The following is an 18,616-nucleotide window of genomic DNA, read 5'->3' on the forward strand; positions in this document are numbered from 1 at the left end:
TGGATTCAAAGATGAATATAAACATCTCATTTATTTCATAGTGGTAAAAATTGTCTTTTGCATTGCTGCCTGTAGTAGTTGTACATGCTTTTCTGTGAATCTTTTGCTGACTGAGAAATACAGCCAAGGGAGGATGTGATAACCACAGTTATTTTAACAGGATGCTTTAATTTTCCTTCTAGCTAAAAGTTGAAGTTTGATTTAGGAACGTGTCACTAATTTTCCTAAAACCATCAGCATACTTTTACTTGGGAGTTCACTGTTATGTTGGTTGCTAAGTATTTCAGAGTGTTAAGATGTACTGTCATCTTGACAAAGGTCAGCTCTTAAATCAGAGTGCTTATGGCAAACTGGCATGTTCTTCCATACTGGTATGGCCCATTTCTTTAAATAGCCCTTCTCAACACATCAGCAGTATTGGTTGCATAAAATGTCGCCTGGAAACCAGGTGGTGTTAAGAGTATTTTATGAGTGAGAGAAGAGCTTTGATGTGCACCTTCTTTACTTCTCTTAGGAGGAGGCTGCACCCTTGTTCATAATCTGTACTATATCTATGCTCTGGATGGAGTGCTGATGTGGCTTCTTGGGATTTGAATCATGCCATGTCAGTGGTAACTCAGTATTTCAAGGCCCTCTTATTTTCTTTGTGGCTAGCTTAACTATTGATGTTTTAACAATTTTTTGTGTGGGACTGTTTCAGAGATGACAGGGTTTTTATGCTACAGGATATTTAGTATCCATTGCACTGTCCTCCTAAGTCCCAATATCGTGCCACAACTGCCCCTGCTCCTTGGTGCATCAAAACATACCTCCTTGTTTTCTGAGGCCACCTGTGTGTGTGTATGTGTGTGTATGGGTGGTGGTGGTGAGGGGGTGAAAGTGGGGGGTTTTGTTACAAATCTATGTTAATTTTGTTGTGTTAATGTTATGTTCTTTTATTGTAAAATACTAATTTAGGGATTGTTTTAATTTCAATGTCTATTCTAACCATTTTAAAATAGAGTTAAGGAAAGAAGATATTTATGCAGTGGAGATAGTTGGTGGCGCGACACGAATCCCTGCAGTGAAAGAGAAGATCAGCAAATTTTTTGGTAAAGAACTTAGTACAACACTAAATGCTGATGAAGCTGTCACTAGAGGCTGTGCATTGCAGGTGAGCTTTCTTTCACAGGTAACCATCCATTTATAGGTCATTACCAAGAAGGCATTGCTTTGTCTGTAACTAGCTTATTATACTCTGAGGTTAGCTCAAGATCTCTAGGTGTAAGATTCTAAAATTTTAGTTTTACAACAGATTTATAGGTAGTGTTGATAAATGGAATTGTACTCTGTAACATGCAATGAGCTGAATTAATTTACTAGAAACATAGATAAACCTGAAATAATATTAGAATTTGGCATATTATCGTCTATATATGAAGTAGGATTGTACATCAGTTAAATAAAGGTTTCGGGTTAATGGAAAAATGATAAGTAATGGCTAGATAATAGTTAACTTGACATATGATAGAAGTTTTTAAAACCGCTTACTTACACATCATTAAATTATTAATGTAAATACTTAAAAACTATTGATGGTTTTTTGAAGTCATTATTTATAGGTTTCATAGTAACAGTTCATAATGTCTGTACTTGTCATAATGGAATTTTTAAAAATTATTATTGTAGTGTGCAATCTTATCGCCTGCTTTCAAAGTCAGAGAATTTTCTATAACTGATGTAGTACCGTATTCAATATCTCTGAGATGGAATTCTCCTGCTGAAGAAGGGTCAAGGTAATAACGTTTATTATTATTATTTTTTTAAAGGTTTTATTTATTTATTCATGAGAGACACACAGAGAGGCAGAGACAGAGACAGAGGCAGAGGGGAGAAGCAGGCTCCCTGCAGGGAGCCGGACGTGGGACTCGATCCTGGGTCTCCAGGATCACACCCTGGGCTGAAGGCAGATGCTCAACCGCTGAGCCACTCAGGCATCCCAAATTTATTATTTTTATACTTAACAGTTAACTTAGTGTTAAGTCTGAGTAAAATAGTGTCTTTTATTTCAACTTCTAAGATTTGTAACATTTCATTACAGTGCATGAAGCAAAGTGATGCCTTACTTTAGTCTTGAATAATTTTGTGTCCTTAGTTTACTATAATTGATCCTGCTGAAGTATTTGGTGCCTTTTACGTACTTAACTGAATATTTTATATTTCTTTTCTTAAAACTGATTTCATATATAGTTTTAGAGATACATATAAGTTTTTTTTCCTTGGAACCTATTATATCCTGGAAATGATGCCAGATGAGAGAGCATGAGAAGAGTAATAACTAGAGCCATGCAATAATTACAAATGTAGAATCAATTGGTAAGTGTTGAGGAATATATTAATTGTGTGATTTTTGTCTTTTTCCTCCATCTAGTGACTGTGAAGTCTTTACAAAAAATCATTCTGCTCCTTTCTCTAAAGTACTCACATTTTATAGAAAGGAACCTTTTACTCTTGAGGCCTATTATAGCTCTCCACAAGACTTGCCTTATCCAGATCCTGCTATAGGTAAGTAGAGTTGGGAACTTAAAAAAAAAAAAAAAAAAAAAAAAAAAAAAAAAAAAAGGAAACATTATGTACTTGGGAGAACTGGGAGAGCAGAGCAAGTATAATATTCTGAAATTTGGCATTTTAAATCACACACAAAAAGTCTCTTTCAGTCTTGTGACCAGTTTAGTACTAGTAGAGTGTTTATTATTTAAGTGGATCTCCTGTTGTGTGAGCAGTATTTCTTGGTTAATACATATAGTGGGTATACCTTGTACATAATGTGGTAGTACACAGATACTGCAAAGGAGTTAAATTCCATTTTGACCGTAACAGAGTTTTATCAGATGTACACAGAAAATCATTAGACAGTTGTTATGTCATGTTGGCTAGAGTCTTCATAGACCCTCAGAAACTCTTAAAATCTGGAAATTCTACCAGATGAGGAGAGGTACCGGAATTGCATGATCATTATGGATTTAGAATACATGAGTAAAGTATTAGGAATATCTTGAATGGCACTTGGACACTGTGGGAAAGTTAACCCACTTTGTTTTCCTCATTTGTAAAGCAGGAATAAGAATGATAATTCAAATTTTGCAGAGTTTTGTGAATTAAAAAACATAAGTAAGACTCTGATACAGTAACTGACTCAGTGTATGGCAATTTCCTGATAAATGACAGAAGCAGTGTGGAATAACTGGGTTTTTGTTTTTTGTTTTTTCCAGTAGAGAGGTGACCTAGGTTTAGGAACTTAACTGGTAAAAAGAAAAAAAAAAAAAAAAGGAACTTGCAGTGGCATATAAAGATGAATTAGAATAAGGGACCAGAGGTCAGGAAATTTTTGGAGAGTTAGGAGATGTTTGAGACCTTAATTGGGTCAAGGTACTAAGAGTTTGAGTATTTATGAGAGAAGAAGGAGAAATCTGATGATTTAGGATTGTAAGAGTACTTCTCTTTAAGTGTCATGTTACTGACCTGTCACTGAGAAATGGGCATAACCTGGCAATGTGGGCATATATTCATGTTTAAATTAGTCCTCTTAGGTTATATGTTCTCTTTTGCTTCATATGTTCCTAGCTCAGTTTTTAGTTCAGAAAGTTACTCCTCAATCTGATGGCTCCAGTTCAAAAGTGAAAGTCAAGGTTCGAGTAAATGTCCATGGCATCTTCAGTGTGTCCAGTGCATCTCTAGTGGAAGTGCTCAAGTTTGAGGAAAACGAGGAACCGATGGAAACAGATCAGAATGCAAAGGAGGAAGAGGTAATCTGGATATTTTATACCATTTTAAACCATTTATAATGGTGTAGAGATGACTTGTTAAATTGTAACAACTTGATTAGGTGACAAGGGAGGAACCTTGTGACAGAGCTGATGAGAGTGGGTTTGCGTTGTGTCCCTTTATCCCAGTGTTGGTGAAATAGCAGGAGGCTTTATGCAGTCTTTCTAATAGAGATGGAATGTAGTTTGGCTTCTACTTTCAGACCCTATGTACTTCTCAAGTTGAGTTGTTTTTGATTCTCATTATTGAAAAATGCTTTGAGTCTTGGTTGATTATTTTCTTTCTTTTTTTTATTATTTTCATAAGTTGATTTTACACTCATTTATTGGACTCAAGCCCTGGGTGTCATCCTTTTGGTGCATCAAAATCAAGTTTTATGAAACTATAAATGTTTTGAGTCTCCAGAGATCTTGAATTGGTCTGGGTTACAGCCCAGATATCCCTTTTAGAAGCTTCTGAGGTCATTCTAATGTGCTGCAAACTTTGAGAGCCCATGATTCAGGTCTCCACAAACTTTTCCCCTTCTTTGTCATTGTTAGGCTTCGTTTTTTTTGTCTTAAGATTTATTTAAGAGAAAGCACACACCTATGCTCTTGAGTAGAGGGAGTCACAGAAGAAGAGAGAATCTTCACGTACAATCCCTACTGAGCGGGGAGCCAGACATGAGCTCAGTCTCATGACCCTGAGATCACGATGTAAGGTGAAACCAAGTCAAATGACTGAGGCACACAGGCATCCCCAATCTTTGTTCTTTGAACAGAATTCTCAAGGTGTTCACCTCCCTTAATGGACAGTGGTTGTACTTATGAGGATGAAAAGACTAATTTTAAAAACTGCTTGAAAATGCTGAGACTTCTGAGAGAAGTTTACTACAAGGAATCCTGCACTTTTCAGAAACATTGTGTTAAATATTGTCTTATTCCATAAGATGAGTATTCCTGTGGTTTACAAAGTAGATCTACAGTCATTCTTGTTTGCATACAGGTGGGGTAGGGCAGGTGTTTACTCCATTGTACAGATTTATTAACTAAGATCCAGAGAGGAAAACTTCCCTGTTAGTAGGTAACATATATGTCATAGCTGGAATGTAAGTCTGGGTATTCTGATGGCTGGTAATTGATCAGGAGTTTGATACCATATAATTTTGCCAATGTTCCATGAGGGTTGCTTAGTCTTTTGTTAGTATTACCTGGTTTCGAAATTTGACGTGACCTGTATTTCAGAAGATGCAAGTGGACCAGGAGGAACCTCATGCTGAAGAGCAGCAACAGCAGACGCCAGCAGAAAATAAGGCAGAGTCTGAAGAAATGGAGGTACAAGTTGTGTTTTAGAGTAGGATTTGTAATCTCTTCACAGATACTGTGTCTTAGAGGGTAGTTACATTGTTGACCCTTGAACAATGTGCAGGTTAGGGGTGCTGACCCTCATGCAGTAGGAAATCTGCATATATAAGTTTTGACTCCTCAAAAACTTCACTATGGCCTCTTCTGTTGATCAGAATAAGATAGTTGATTAACTCCTCTTCAGTATTAAATGCTATGTTCTTATTGTAAGGTAAGCCAGAGAAAAGAAAATGTTACTAATAAAATCATAAGGCAGAGAAAATACATTTACAGCATTGTACCGTTACTTATCAAAACTCTGTATATACATGGTCCTGTGCAGTTCAAACCGGTTTTATTTAAGGGTCAACCGTATTAGGAGTTCTTAATATATCTGAAGTTTTTTTTTTTTTTTTAATTTACTTTCCATTTTATTTAAAGATTTTATTTATTTAGTTGAGAGAGAGAGAGAGCAACAGAGCACAAACGGGGAGGTGGGAAGCAGGCTCCCCATTGATCAAGGAGCCGGATGCAGGACTCAGTCCCAAGATCCTGGGATAATGATCTGAGCTGAAGGCAGATGTCTAACTGCTTAACTGACTGAGCCACCCAGGTGCCCCCATATCTGAGGTTTTTCAGCAAGATTTTGTAGTGGGTTTGGAAAGTATATTTGACAAGAACTTTGAACTCTAGTCCCTTTAGTATGTGGGAAGAATGCACTCATAAACTGTGGTTTTACTAGGCTATTGATTGGTTCATGTTGGTTTCTGAGTGACTGTTACTATTAGTCATCCTAGCCATAATTTATTCTTTACTGATAAATGAGACAAAATGTTTTCAAATATTGTTACCTCTTTGACTCTTTCGTTTAAAGATAGTGTTTTAAATAAAAGTATTTAAATGTATTTTGTAAATAGTATAAATAGTATATTTATCCCAAGTAGTTATTTAAATGAATACCTAACATTTTTGAATCCTTTACAATCCTGTTCTTTTTTTTTTTTTTTTTAAGATTTTTTTTATTTATAAGAGGAAGAGGAGCGCATGAGCAGTGGGGAGGGGCAGGAGAGGGAGAAGTAGACTCCCCACTGAGCAGGGATTCTGGGATAATGACCTGAGCCAAAGGCAGATACTTAACTGCTGAGCCACCAGGCACCCCAACAATTCTGTTTTTTAATTCTGACTTCCAAGTTTTCATGTTTAAGTTTGGCGTCAGTATTGAAAACCTGTTCTCTTTCACATTATGACATTGCAATATATAGTCTCACTTTGTGAGGTATTTCTGATTGTGGCATTTAAAAAGGTTTGGCAGAGCCTGTAGGTGGCTTTAGTCTGTTAACTCATTTTCCCTCTTCTTCTTTTTTTTTTTTTTTTTTTGATTTTATTTAATTATTCATGAGACACACACACAGAGAGGCAGAGATACAGACAGAGGGAGAAGCAGGCTCCATGTAGGGAGTCTGACGCCGGACTTGATCCTGGGACCCCAGGATCACACCCTGGGCCGAAGGCAGTGCTAAACCGTTGAGCCACCTGGGCTGCCCTGTTAACTCATTTTCATATCAGTTAATAAATTTTAATTACTTGGCTTTGGCTGTGCAAATAATCTTAAAATAAAATAATGGGGAGAGGAAAAGGAAAGGCCTTTTTCAGGGTGAAAACCTTCATGTTGTGTGGTTGGGGGCAGCAGGGTGAGAGAGAACATACTTGATGTGTATGTGGAGAGCTGGTGAGGAGGAAGGAGAGCTGCTTCCCCCTACCATATGTTGTGGGGCTGTGGGAGATTTTAGGGAGGTGGTTCTTACTTAGGCTTCTTGTGCCTTTCCTAGTATATAGTGAAATAGAAATGCTAAATAAATATTATTTGATTTTTTTTTTCAAATGCTAAATAAATTTAGAAACTAACAACTTGGATAGGAGGTGGAGAAATGACTTTGAAATTGTACGTCATGTCATAGAGCAGCACATTGAGTTCCAGATGAGTTTGAAAGTTAAGTAGAAAACAAACAACTGGAATGAATTATCTTTCCAGTCTGGGGATCATGCAGGGCTTTGAAAGCATGAAAGCAATGAAAGTAATCACAAAGGAGGACGGATACATTCAACTTGTACAGATAGATAAGTAATATAAAATTGGAAGAAACTAGAAAATCCCATTAGTTGAGAGAAAAAATAATTAAAATATTAAGAGATGTTGGTTTAATTATGATGAGATAATGTGAAGAAGTATTGTTGAAAAGGTTATTGACCCAGAGAAAACAATAGATGATGGTAAACAAATACTGGTCTGTGGCCAGGGCATGGTGGATGGTCTGCTTCACCTTCCATGACAATGGCAGATTGATACAGTCTGGAAATCATAATGGTAATGTGTTTCTGAACTATAAAAATTTCATACCCTTGACCTTCTAATTTCATATGCACATATGTACGTTTAGATGAATGGATGAAAATTGGAAAAGATTTAATAGTGATGTGCAGATGGTGGGATTATGAGAGGTCGTGTGTATACACAGTGCAGTAGTAGTAAGTATATTCACGTTGTGGTACAGGCAGTCTTGTGAACTTTATCTTGCCAAATGGATACTCTGCCCATTAGACAGCAACTCCCCATTCCCGCATCTTCCTTTCCCCCACCCCTGGCACCCAACATTACTTTCTGTATCTGGATTTGTTTTTTTTTTTAATATAAATTTATTTTTTATTAGTGTTCAATTTGCCAACATATAGAATTACACCCAGTGCTCATCCCATCAAGTGCCCCCGTCAGTGCCTGTCGCCCAGTTACCCCCACCCCCTGCCCACCTCCCCTTCCACCACCCCTAGTTCGTTTCCCAGAGTTAGGAGTCTTTCATGTTCTGTCTCTTTCTGATTATTTCCCACTCATTTTTCTTCTTTCCCCTTTATTCCCTTTCACTATTTTTTATATTCCCCAAATGAATGAGACCATATAATGTTTGTCCTTCTCCGATTGACTTATTTCACTCAGCATAATACCCTCCAGTTCCATCCACGTCGAAGCAAATAGTGGGTATTTGTTGTTTCTAATGGCTGAGTAATATTCCATTGTATACATAAACCACATCTTCTTTATCCATTCATCTTTCGATGGACACCGAGGCTCCTTCCACAGTTTGGCTATTGTAGACATTGCTGCTATAAACATCGGGGTGCAGGTGTCCCGGCGTTTCATTGCATCTGTATCTTTGGGGTAAATCCCCAGCAGTGCCAATTGCTGGGTCGTAGGGCAGATCTATTTTTAACTCTTTGAGGAACCTCCACACAGTTTTCCAGAGTGGCTGCACCAGTTCACAGTCTCTGGATTTGACTATTCATATAATATTTATGTTTTTAGCTTTCTAGATATTATAAGTAGTCATTTCAGGTTATTTAGATCATTAGAGAACAACTGAAAAAAAGCAAAAAGGGCTCTTGAAACCTGACCCATTTAGAAGTTTAAGATCGTCTGCATACGTGTGTGTTAATAATGATTTCTTGTTATCTTAGACCTCTCAAGCTGCATCAAAAGATAAAAAGATGGACCAACCACCTCAAGCCAAGAAGGCAAAAGTGAAGACCAGTACTGTGGACCTGCCAATTGAGAATCAGCTGTTGTGGCAGATAGACAGAGAGATGCTCAACTTGTACATTGAAAATGAGGTGGTTATTTCAGGTCTCTTAGGATAATAAGCTAACCAATCAATGTGGCCTTAGCATTGAAATTCTTGGTCTAGAGACTTCTATGCATTTTCAGTTGTTTGGATTTGAAGGCAATAATTTTAGATTTTTGGGTACTGCAAGGGCACATACCGTGTGATGCCAGAATTCTTTAATGGTAATATGTCTGTATAGCTAGAAGCTCTTTGAAGAGATCTTTGACATTATGTCTTTGGTTTAGGGGTGGTATTGTTCATATTGGGGTTTTGTGTGTATGTTCACTTGGGAGCTCAGGATGTTTGAAGTGGTGGGTCATAGACTTTGATCAGTAGGAGAAATGGAAGCATTAGTGGTAGTGCTGTTCTATTTATTCCTTCTATTGCTAGTCAATATTGAGCTCTTGTTATGGTGAGTGATGCAAGGCTTGGCCCCCTGGTGCACAAATTGCTGAATTAATCATTGTCTTGGAGGTTTTCTTTTTATCATGTATCCCTTGGATCTTAGATTTATTTTATAGAACTGTAACATACTATGTACATCATTTTTCTTTTCATGGTATTGCAGAGTAATCCTACAGCAGAGTATACTACCTTGTGACATTGAGCTAATTGTTTCTTAAAGTTCTCCTAAGTTCTTTTCCTTATTTTTGCTTTTGAGTGTTTAAATCTTGATATTTCTATTACTGTTTTTTTTTTTTTTTCTGTGCACATCCACAGAACTCACAGTTGAGCTTCATAATTTACTGAAGACTAATTCTTTCACATCTCCTTTCTTGGATGATTCTCAGAACTAAGAGGATTTGGGGAAGAAGGATTCTTCACTTTTATAATTACAGTACTTAATATTTAAGAGGACATTGTGTCAGTTGTCTGAATATCTAATTTGTACTGTTCTCAGGGTAAGATGATCATGCAGGATAAACTGGAGAAGGAGAGGAATGATGCCAAGAATGCAGTGGAAGAATATGTGTATGAGATGAGAGACAAGCTTAGTGGGGAGTACGAGAAGTTTGTGAGTGAAGATGTAAGTATGTGCCTACCTACTAGGTGTCTTCTGGGAGTAACCTTAAATGTGGTAGGCTTATTTACTGGCAGTTGTAGGTACACAGTCAGGTATTAAAGATGTCCTTTTTTGGGGAAAAATTTTTATATTTCTGTTAGTCCAGTGTTTCCCAAAGGCTTGTCTTCATGCATAATTTTTTTTTTAATGCATCACGTTTTGATACATTCCCATGCTTTTATTTACCGATTTTTTTTTTTTTTTTTTTACCGATTTTTTCTTTAAGTCAGCCATCACTCTTCTCTCGTGTTTACTCTATTTTAATTCACTTTTTAAAAAAAATAGAGGTATAATTGACATATTATTTTCAGGAGTACAACATAATGATATTTCTATATGTTATGAAATGATCATGTAAGTCTAGTTAAACATCTATCTCTATACATAGTTATAAAAGTTCTTTTTTTCTTGTGAAGAGAACTTTTAAGAGCTACTTATTATAAGCTTGCTTTTTTTTTTTTTTAAGATTTTATTTATTTATTAGCGAGAAACAGAGAGACAGAGAGGTAGAGACACAGGCAGAGGGAGAAGCAGGCTCCACGCAGGGAGCCCGACATGGGACTCGACCCCTGGTCTCCAGGATTAGGCCCTGGTCTGAAGGTGGTGCTAAACCGCTGAGCCACCCAGGCTGCCCTATTATAAGCTTTCAAATAGACAATATAGTATTTTAGTTATGTAGGTTACATTTTTTAACATTTTACTTTTTTAATAGCTTACATATTTTTAAATGCAGTTTTTATTTCTGAAATTTTCAAATATCTGGATGTATCCAGAACTTTAAACCTATCCCCTACAGCAGAGAGCATGATAAAATCATCTGTAGATAGCAAGCAAAACAACATTGCCATTTTTGTCTGTGTCACTCGTCCACCCTTGCCCCCCAATCCCCTGCAGCCCCCTGCCCTGTACTTTAAAGCAAATTCAGATATTGCAGTCTTTGCCTGTGACTTCACTGGTCAATCAGTTGATTTTTGATTGACCTAATCATAATATTTTCTTCATATTTAGGATCGTAACAGTTTTACCTTGAAACTGGAAGATACTGAAAATTGGTTATATGAGGATGGAGAAGACCAGCCAAAGCAAGTTTATGTCGATAAATTGGCGGAATTAAAAGTAAGCGATTCTTGGGGGTGCCTGGCTGGCTCAGTCGGTGGAGCATAGGACTCTTGATGTTGGGATAGTGAATTGAAGCCCAAGGTTGGGCCTAGAGCTTACTTAAATAAAGCAGAAGAATGGAGAGCACTTCTTCTGAGTGCTTTAAAAAAAAAAAAAAGGGAATCCCTTTCACGAAGATGGCGCCGAAGGCGAAGAAGGAAGTCCCTGCCCCTCCCAAAGCCGAAGCCAAAGCAAAGGCTTTGAAAGCTAAGAAAGCGGTGCTGAAAGGCGTGCACAGTCACAAAAAAAAGATCCTCATGTCACCTACACTCCCGACGACCCAAGACCCTGCGTCTCCGAAGGCAGTCCAAATATCCTCGAAAGAGTGCCCCCAGTAGAAACAAGCTTGATCACTATGCCATCATCAAGTTCCCCTTAACTACTGAGTCAGCCATGAAGAAAATAGAAGACAACAACACACTTGTGTTCATTATGGATGTCAAGGCCAATAAGCACCAGATCAAACAGGCTGTGAAGAAGCTCTATGACATTGATGTGGCCAAGGTCAACACCTTGATCAGGCCTGATGGAGAGAAGAAAGCATATGTTCGACTGGCTCCTGACTATGATGCTTTGGATGTTGCCAACAAAATTGGGATCATCTAAACTGAGTCCAGCCGGCTATAAATCTAAATCTAAATTTTTTCACCATAAAAAAAATAATAATAAAAAATTAAAAAATAAAAAAAATGGTTCTTGAAAGCAGGGGTATTCTGAAACCCTAACCCACCCCATATCCAAGGATTTATCTTAAAATTGAGAGGAAGTCTCGTGTCAAGTAATGAAGACAGGCTGAAAGTGATTGAAGAACTATACCCTTTATCACTTAATGGTCATTTTCTTATTTTTAGAACCTTATAGTTAACAAAATTATTTTTCTAAAAATTTGAGTTTAGACTTTAAAATGTTTCCCTGAAGGAGACTGCATCCTTGGTGTGGAGATTGAAAGACTAGAAAGATGTAACCTGCCCTAAAGGCACCTGCAGTACAGCTGGGGAAGGGTTGTTCATAGAGCTTTGATTTTCAGTAAAGGAAAGCATCTGGTTTTGTATTTAAAGAACTTGATCATCAAACCTTAGGGTTAAAAGTACAAAAAAATGAATGTGCCACAGTAGCTGAGTTGGGAGATTGTCAGGCTGAAGGTCTAAAGATCCTTGGTTCTTTCTTGGTACAGTAAGTTTTTAAGTGCATGTCCAGGGTCATTGCCTTTCCTCCAAGTTAAGGACTAAATGAAGTAATGGTATATGAATAAAACTTTATTAAGAAAATATAAAAAATGGTGTAAGATTGAGGCCTTTGCAGAAGGATGCAAATGTGCTAGAAGAACTCACATTTCTGTAGATTACTTACTTTCCTGTCAAATTGGGCCATTGTGCTTAAACTCTGGAATAGAATTGCTTAAGGACAGTGCATGTGGTTTTCCTGTCATTCTGGAAAGATAACAAGAGCTTTCAGTGAGATTCCTTTCATGGAATCTCTTGCTTTACTTTTAATTGTGGGAGATGTCAAACACATTAAAATACAACAGTCAGCAAATGGCTAATTTTGTTTCGTTTCTGCTCCTTTTCACTCCCAGTTATTTGAAGAAAGTCCTTTATGTTATATTTAATCTGAAAATACTTAAATACATATTTTTAAAAAGATTTTATTTATTCATGAGAGACAGAGAGAGGCAAAGACATAGGCAGAGGAGAAGCAGGCTCCCAGGATCCAGGGATCACACCCTGAGCCAAAGGCAGACGCTCAACCATGAGCCACCCAGGTGTCCCTCAATATGTATTTAAAAGAAAATGTAACCTTAAACTGTATTGTTATCACATTCAAAAAACTCCTTAATAGATCACGTTTAATATCACCATGTATTCAGTTTTCAAATTCCAATTGTTTTATAAGTTTTTAGTTTATGACTCAGAATCCTCATGAGGACTGTACATTTTATTGCTTTCTCTCTTAAATCTGTGAAGTTCTTCTATCATTTCTGCTCCCTTACTGATTTATTTTAAAAACTAGATAAAAAATAAATAAATAAATAAAAAAAAATAAAAAACTAGATCAGATTTTCTGGGTCAGATTTTCACCCAGTCTGGATTTGCTGATGTTCATTTCTGAGCTATTTATTATTATCTAACTCATTTCTATGCTGTTTATTATCGGATACATTGATGGTTAGAACGAGAGGCTTCATCAGATTAGTTCTTAAAAAAATTTTTTTGTAGTATGCTTCGTATTTAGGTTTGTGTATCTCTATCAGGAGGCACCTCTTTTTGGGTTGTCTCCCTACTGTGTTTTGACTCCAGTGACAAGTTGAAGTGGCTCCATAAGGAATAGTATAGAGGTATATTTTCATATCTAGCCTTAGAATATATTTCAGTGGGATGGGGAGTGATGATGAACTTTTTACATCTAGCACATCGAGGCAAAATGTACTTTAATCCATGGTATATCTCAGTAATAGTAGAAATGATACTACTCTGATAGTTTAAGCATTCTTTCTTCTGTTAAGAATCTAGGTCAACCTATTAAGATGCGATTCCAGGAATCTGAAGAAAGACCAAAATTATTTGAAGAACTAGGGAAACAAATCCAACAGTATATGAAAGTAATCAGCTCTTTCAAAAACAAGGTATCTATTTTTTTTTCTTTCCCTACTGTTATTTTGGTAGAGTTAAGTTTTGAGGCATTTACATAGCAATTTTTGGTTTTTTAGAATTATTTTTTAATTATACTGTTTTGTTTTGGATGTTAGTGTAATGTGTATCATTTTATAGAATCTTACTAAGAACCCTGGGATTTGCTACTCTTTTTAATAGGTGAAATCAGGAAGTGAGCAGTATTGTTCAGTTTCCTTGTCGTGCTGTGAAGTGCTTAATCAGTGACTTAACCGCATCTATCTTGGTCTTTCTGAGAACCATTAGGCATATAGTTTGGTTTGTTATGTAGATGTTAGACTGTCTGAACAGTAAACTACTGAACACTTTTGAGCATTGTGATATACATTCCATAAATGCATTATTTAATTAAATCCGCAGAATACTTAATGAAGTGTAGGTAGTCTTGTCAGTAGTTACAGGTAACGTCTAACTTTTTTTTAGCCTCATTGTCTTTAAGTAGCACCTAGAGTTACTATGAGGAAGTGAGGTGTGGCCTGAGGTCTGACTCCACAAATTGTGGGTTCCTAACTGCTCCACTCGACTCCAGGTTCTTGATGGCTTGTCAGTGAGAAAATTGGGCTTGTTTATTCTTTAAAAAAATTTACTTCTGAGAGATCTTTAAAAAATTGTATTAATTATTGTTTTGGTTCCCAAGTAGCATGCCTAAACCTCTGCTCTCTCATCTCATGACCTGTAATGTTGTGTTTGTGAAATTACCTACATAAGATTGTGTGTCTGGTGCTTTTTATACCATTGAAGTCTTTTAATTGCTACCCTTATGTAAGTTTTTGGCCCTTAAGTCTATTTCCTGAGGGTTTAAAAATTGTCGTTACTTTTTCTTTATTGAATTTTTTTTAAGGAATTGAATGTCCATTTGGATGGTGAGGCTGAATGAGCTTCATTTTTGGAAAGACTACCTTTTTGAAAGACGGCAAAGAACTAGGTAATATTTGGGTTGGGGAGACTATCATCCTCTGACACTTGCCTGGTTGTTTCCTGGTTGCAGGAGGACCAGTATGACCATTTGGATGCTGCTGACATGCTGAAGGTAGAAAAAAGCACGAATGAGGCCATGGAGTGGATGAATAACAAACTGAATCTGCAGAACAAGCAGAGTCTGACTGTGGATCCAGTTGTCAAGGCAAAAGAAATTGAAGCTAAAATTAAGGTAATTTATGGCTTTGAATATTTAATAGTCTTTTCTTGTCAGCCTTGTTATTTATTATTAATGGTCCTTAAAGCAACACTTAGGAGGAAGCTTTATTAGTGCCTCTTAGTTTCTGGCTTCTAGTTGGGAGGTGGGTGGACTTGGGTTTAGTTGAAAATGTCATGTAAAATTGTTATTTTTAAGAACCCACAATTTTCTCTCCTCTGCCATTCTAGGAGCTGATGAGTGTCTGTGGCCCTATAATTTCAAAGCCCAAACCCAAAGTGGAACCTCCAAAAGAGGAGCAAAAAAACGCAGAGCAGAATGGACCAGTGGACGGACAAGGAGACAGCCCAGGCCCCCAGGCTGCTGAGCAGGGTACAGATACAGCTGTGCCTTCGGATTCAGACAAGAAGCTTCCTGAAATGGACATTGATTGATTCCAACAATTGTTTATATTAAAACAGACTATTATAAAGCTTTAAGTTGTCAACTTTGTTCTAAATATCAACTAGAGCAATCAAATACTGGAGATTTCTTAGTCAGTTTTTAGGGGATTTCGTGGGCGGGGATATAGGTAATGTATGGAGCATTTTGACTTCTAAATAGTTAGATACAGAAATTAAGTGCATTGTATCTTTTTCATAATGGTACTATTTAGAAGCCCAGTTAGTCTTACTTACCGAGCTTCTGCTTCACTCCTTTTATGTTTAATCATGCTTACACAAGGATAAGTTTGTTTTGGAAAGCTGAGCTATAGCAAAGGCTCTGACTAGCTGTTAAGCAGACTTTTCATTGTGACCTATGTGGCAGGAACTCTCGAAATTGTGCTGCAAAAATCAGTTGTGGAGATTGCGATGAAGGCTCCCCACCTGGTGTGGGAATGGGGCTGGGGTCCTCCTCTTTCTGAGGGCATGGCATGGATTAACAGCAGAACATGAGAGGTGTGCTTTGAGCTCCTTCACGCTGCACTTCCACTCCACTTAGACTCCCACCCCTGCTTCTCCCTGCCTCCCAATAAAGGAGCTCCTCTTTAAAATGCCATGTGTTGCTCTTGGGAAAATAGACCCCTTCACCTGTAGCAAGTTGATAACTGAGGATTTTGGACCTGGAGGCTCTTCCTGAGAAAGTATGTTCTGGAAAGTACATTCACAAATACCCCAAATATCAAGTCTAAATAATTTTCTCTTTGGAGAGTTAGAATTGGATAGATGTATTGTTGGATATAGGCATGATAAATTGAGCTGAGGAATTGATTTTTAATTATGATGTAAAGATTTGTATCCTGGCCTGCTTATTCAGGTGAGAGATGTTCTGTGTAAATTTGAGGTATAGCTTTAAGTCCTAGGACAAGAGTTAAAAGTTTTTTAGCTCATTCACAATCACTTGTATGTTAATACCTGCCATGAACCTGCCAATTTATGTGTCAAACAGCTGACAGATCTTACAAAAAAAATCTACAAAAAAACAAAAGCCTAAGATACACTGGATTGTACTGGATGAGTCTGAAATTAGTGTTAAAGAACATGGTGTCTGACTTGAGCAACACTGCATTCTTACTGTGTGGCCCATGTCAGGTGCACCAAAGCATTCCCTGAGACGGCCCTTTATGGCAGTGTTGTTAGGAGGGAAGCATATTGGAAACTCCAAGGGAAGCCTATATTAGGGGCCATAGCTGGTACCTGCCTTAGAAACTGTTATAAGCTTTGTTGGTTACCTTTTGGATCTTTGTAATAATTGTTATCTATGTAACAGAGTGCCTCTCTGTTAATTTTGGCCTATGTTAGAAATAAGATGATACTTTGCCTATTTAGGATAAGTTTCTGTCCATCTCTGCACTAAACAATTTTAGTGTTACCAAGTTCTGAAGTGCTATAGAGAAACTGCTTAGAGGAGGAAGGTGGAAGTGTATTTATGTCGATGTCTGAGCACACATGGAAGCCTTGTGGCACCAGGACTTGGCCCTGTTCTTAAGAGTGTCTGTCCATTCTGTACCTGTCATGCTTTGAGTTCCAGCTGGCCTGCAATGAGGCCAGTAGCTACTTGGCGTGCTGGCTGCAGGATTAAGCCAATTCTTATGCAACTGATTCAGTCCGTGATGGCCGTTTCTTCTAAGAAAATTTTTTGTGTGGGGGAGGGTATGGGTGTTGGGATGGGGGTGAAATTGAAGTTTAAATTAGAATAAGATGATGTGGTCTGCTTGCTCTCTGTTTAGACAGGCTTTAAGACCAATTGGATTTACTTGGAGGTCAGGCCAGAGAGTGTGATAATTGATGACTTGTTTGCAGACAAGCATTTATCCAGGTTATAATATCCACATTGGTTTGTTAAAGCTCCAGGTCACGTTCTTACACTAAGAGAAACATTAAATAAACAGACAAGTTTAGGAAAAATTAATAAAAAACCTGTCTTACACTCACAGGAATGGTTTCCTTAATTTCCTAACGAAAGGTGTGTGTGTGTGTGTGTGTGTGTGTGTGTGTGTATGTATGAGTTTGTTTTCAGTGAAAGCTTTTGTCTGAAGAACAGTTGAGGTAGCGCACTGGGTGGCAAGAAGTTGATCTTTTTCTGTATTCAAATTCTCACATGTTGAATCTTCTTGGCCCAGTTCCCTGGTACGTAGGAATCCATGTCTTGCATCGTCTGTCCCTTTGAGAGTTTTTACAGCAGCAGAAGGTAGGTTATGGTCCCATTGAGGACCAACCAGTGCCAGGATTGAGGCCTGCCTCTTTAAAGAATGTTATGGCCTGGAGTGTACTAGTAACACTTGCCACCATTGTATGTGTAGTGTGTGTGTGTGCGTGCGCGCGCGCGCACACACAGATGTGTATTGGTGTGAATGTGGGATGGTGGTGTTAAAAGGGGATGAAGCCATCAGAAGACACCTAACTATAGGGTCTCGGGCCCTTATGGGGGAGGGGTATGGGACCTAACTTCCTGGAGTCCTGCCACTTAACAGTCCCAGTGCTTTGTGTTACTAGGAGCTGAACTGCCAGGTCCTACCAGTAGGGCCTGTGTCAGCCACCTTCAACAAATGTGTCTGTAGCAAGGTTGGCTTTCTTTTTGAGTTTCTGACCTTGGGAAAGAAGTAGGCAAGTGGTAAATTTAGTGGGAAACCTGGGACCAGCTAGCAGTCATCCAGGGCAACAGGGGTGTTGGGTTATGTGGAAAGAGAGTAACAGTCCTATTTACCAAGGAGAGGAGCCAGTGCCCTGCATGTCATTGAGGAAGAAGGTGTTGGAGGTGAAGCCCAGGCTGGTGTGAAGGTTTTGCAATGTGGCAGCTTCAGCTTGACGTGAAGAACTTCAGAGCTAGGTGAGTGAGGTTGGTGAGGATTCATGAAGAGTCATTAGACCAGTGGCCTTTGGCTTTTTTTTTTTTTTCCCCCCAACCATCTGAAGTGTTTTTTTTTTTTTGTAGAGCTGTTGGAAGCGGGGTAGTTGAGAGATAAGAATTCTGGTGTGTGGACATCTTGGGGCTATAGATTCTTTAGCCTGACAGTGTCAGAGTTTAAGGATGCGCACATGAGGTATGCAGAGTGAGTTGGGCCTGGAAGTTAGAGATAGTGGGACATTAAAAATCCATGTTTGAGGGAGTGAGCCGAATGAAGTGGGAAATAGTAGGTCCTGGTACTGAAGGAACAGGAAAGATTTCTAAGTAGAACTCCGCTATTTGAACCTGGGAATGTAGTTAAGCTCTGTGGCATAATGACATGGCCGTGCAATGCCGGCTTCAGGGGCTCGAGGTTTTGTTGATCCCGCTCTTGATACTCTTCTGTGGACCTGATGGATTTCAATCATTTTTTAAAAAATGGCTTT

The 18,616-nt window shown here is 38.1% G+C and overlaps 1 protein-coding gene across 3 annotated transcripts in view; it reads left to right on the forward strand.

Moving 5' to 3' along the window:
- HSPA4 (heat shock protein family A (Hsp70) member 4) overlaps window positions 1-17,217 on the forward strand; it is a 72,638-nt gene extending 55,421 nt beyond the window's left edge. For all 3 annotated transcript variants that reach the window (XM_072840999.1, XM_072841001.1, XM_072841000.1), the window contains exons 9-19: window positions 1,002-1,153; window positions 1,669-1,775; window positions 2,411-2,544; window positions 3,604-3,785; window positions 5,028-5,117; window positions 8,634-8,786; window positions 9,681-9,806; window positions 10,851-10,958; window positions 13,504-13,623; window positions 14,658-14,819; window positions 15,035-17,217. In XM_072840999.1, the coding sequence (XP_072697100.1) occupies window positions 1,002-1,153; window positions 1,669-1,775; window positions 2,411-2,544; window positions 3,604-3,785; window positions 5,028-5,117; window positions 8,634-8,786; window positions 9,681-9,806; window positions 10,851-10,958; window positions 13,504-13,623; window positions 14,658-14,819; window positions 15,035-15,238 (1,538 nt within the window). In that variant the 3' untranslated portion in view covers window positions 15,239-17,217. The remainder of the gene's footprint in view (window positions 1-1,001; window positions 1,154-1,668; window positions 1,776-2,410; window positions 2,545-3,603; window positions 3,786-5,027; window positions 5,118-8,633; window positions 8,787-9,680; window positions 9,807-10,850; window positions 10,959-13,503; window positions 13,624-14,657; window positions 14,820-15,034) is intronic.
- The last annotated feature ends 1,399 nt before the right edge of the window (window positions 17,218-18,616 follow it).

The sequence above is a fragment of the Canis lupus genome, chromosome 10 (assembly GCF_048164855.1).
Source record: "Canis lupus baileyi chromosome 10, mCanLup2.hap1, whole genome shotgun sequence".
NCBI classification, from domain to species: Eukaryota; Metazoa; Chordata; class Mammalia; order Carnivora; family Canidae; genus Canis; species Canis lupus.